Source organism: Morus notabilis, unplaced genomic scaffold (assembly GCF_000414095.1).
Source record: "Morus notabilis unplaced genomic scaffold, ASM41409v2 C11420504, whole genome shotgun sequence".
NCBI classification, from domain to species: domain Eukaryota; kingdom Viridiplantae; phylum Streptophyta; class Magnoliopsida; order Rosales; family Moraceae; genus Morus; species Morus notabilis.
Window position 1 is genome coordinate 1 of NW_010387134.1, and position 1,477 is coordinate 1,477.

Sequence of the window (1,477 nt, forward strand, 5' to 3'; positions counted from 1 at the left end):
TTTTTTTTTTAAATGCAGTAACAAAATTAATAATATAAGTTTAAGTATACCAGATAAACGGGTTCTTAGTGATTTACCTCAGCAGTAGTTGAAGTTGCTGGGAAATGGTAAGTGATGACAGACTGTTTCTTGAGATATTTGGACTGGAAAAAGTCAACGATTTTCTCCAAAGCCTCTTCCTCCTCTTCCTCATACTTGTCATCTGCCGCCAATCGGTCCCTCAAAGCGCTCTCGATCTGAACTCCATATTGCGCGCCTTTGATCTCCTTGATCACCACAATTCTTACCAACTTCTCCACAGGAGCTGTTTTTTTGTTTACAAGTGTAAATCCGTTAAGATAGCTTTTCCATCAAAAATTTATACATTAAAATTTTAGAATTATATATATATATATATATATATATATATATTACTTCATATGTTCGATTAAAAAATTAAATTGTGGTTGAACCTATGAAACAAACGCGCGGTATTAATTACCTGAAATGAGAGCTGTAAAGAAGTCATCGTCTTTCGCGAGCTCATTTCCCGTCTTGCCCTTCCACTGCTCTAAATGATTCACAACCACGGAGTCCAAGTAGACTCCGATGGCCGTGAATTTGATTTGAAGAAAGTGTACCTCAATGTCTGTGATACCTGTTTCATATGTAATTTTGCACTCCAGTTATTATTTGCAAATATATATATATATATATATATATATATATATACACACATATGTATGTATTTGTAATGAACTAGGAAAAGTACAAGTGGAATTACCATGACCCAGAAGAGCTAATGGCTTGGTGATCGTGATCTCTTTAGGAAAAGGGATTTCATCAACGATCACGACTTCAGAACCCACTGTGATGGATAAAGAAAAATCAGAAAAAGATAAAAGAAAGATGACATAAAAAAACTTATAAATCATGTTATACTATAAAAAAAGTTCCGTAGCTAAGACAAAACAAGAGAGAGATGAAGGCCGTACTTCTAGTTTATGTGGCCGGTGAGGAGTTGATTGTATCTTTTGATCAAAAGGAGAAGATTGAAGAAGAATAGAGCAGAGAAATGTGGAGGATTTTGATAGAAAATGAAGGATTTAGCTGATATTTAATAATAATAATAATAAGTGTCTCTTTTAAGCGCAGTTGTTTACTAATTTAAAAAAAAATAAAAATAAATCTATCTTCCAGTTGGCATCGTGGTTGGTGAAATTTGACAATATTTTTCATCATTTGTGAGTTCATCTCATTTTCTTCCTCTTTGACTAGTATCTAACGTTGAAATTCCAAAAATAGCCCCCCAACTGTCCTTCAAACTCTCATGTTTCGGTTTTTACAATTCTCAACTATCAACGGCTCACGCTCTTTTTAAGTTTTGGCGTTACATTCACACCAAGATTGTCGTTTTTCTCATTCAGTTTGATACAATGTCCTTCCTAGTGGTCTCCGCTATCCTCACCCGCTTATCATGACGTGTTGGTCAATTCAA

At 34.5% G+C, this 1,477-nt stretch overlaps 1 protein-coding gene across 1 annotated transcript; it reads right to left on the reverse strand.

Moving 5' to 3' along the window:
• Nucleotides 1-50: 50 nt before the first annotated feature.
• On the reverse strand, nt 51-1,106 carry LOC112095175 (probable chalcone--flavonone isomerase 3). The gene is made up of 4 exons (XM_024176858.1): nt 975-1,106; nt 764-847; nt 482-637; nt 51-304 (listed from the first exon to the last, which is right to left on the reverse strand). Coding segments are annotated over exons 1-4 (480 nt in total). The 5' UTR covers nt 976-1,106; the 3' UTR covers nt 51-65.
• Nucleotides 1,107-1,477: the final 371 nt, after the last annotated feature.

Bases quoted from the DNA above. Each gene is read 5' to 3' on its own strand.
- LOC112095175 (XM_024176858.1), bottom strand. The intron at 638-763 runs GTAATTCCACTT...CATATGAAACAG, and splicing joins ATTAGCTCTTCTGGGTCATG to GTATCACAGACATTGAGGTA. The intron at 305-481 runs GTAATTAATACC...ACAAAAAAACAG, and splicing joins CTTTACAGCTCTCATTTCAG to CTCCTGTGGAGAAGTTGGTA.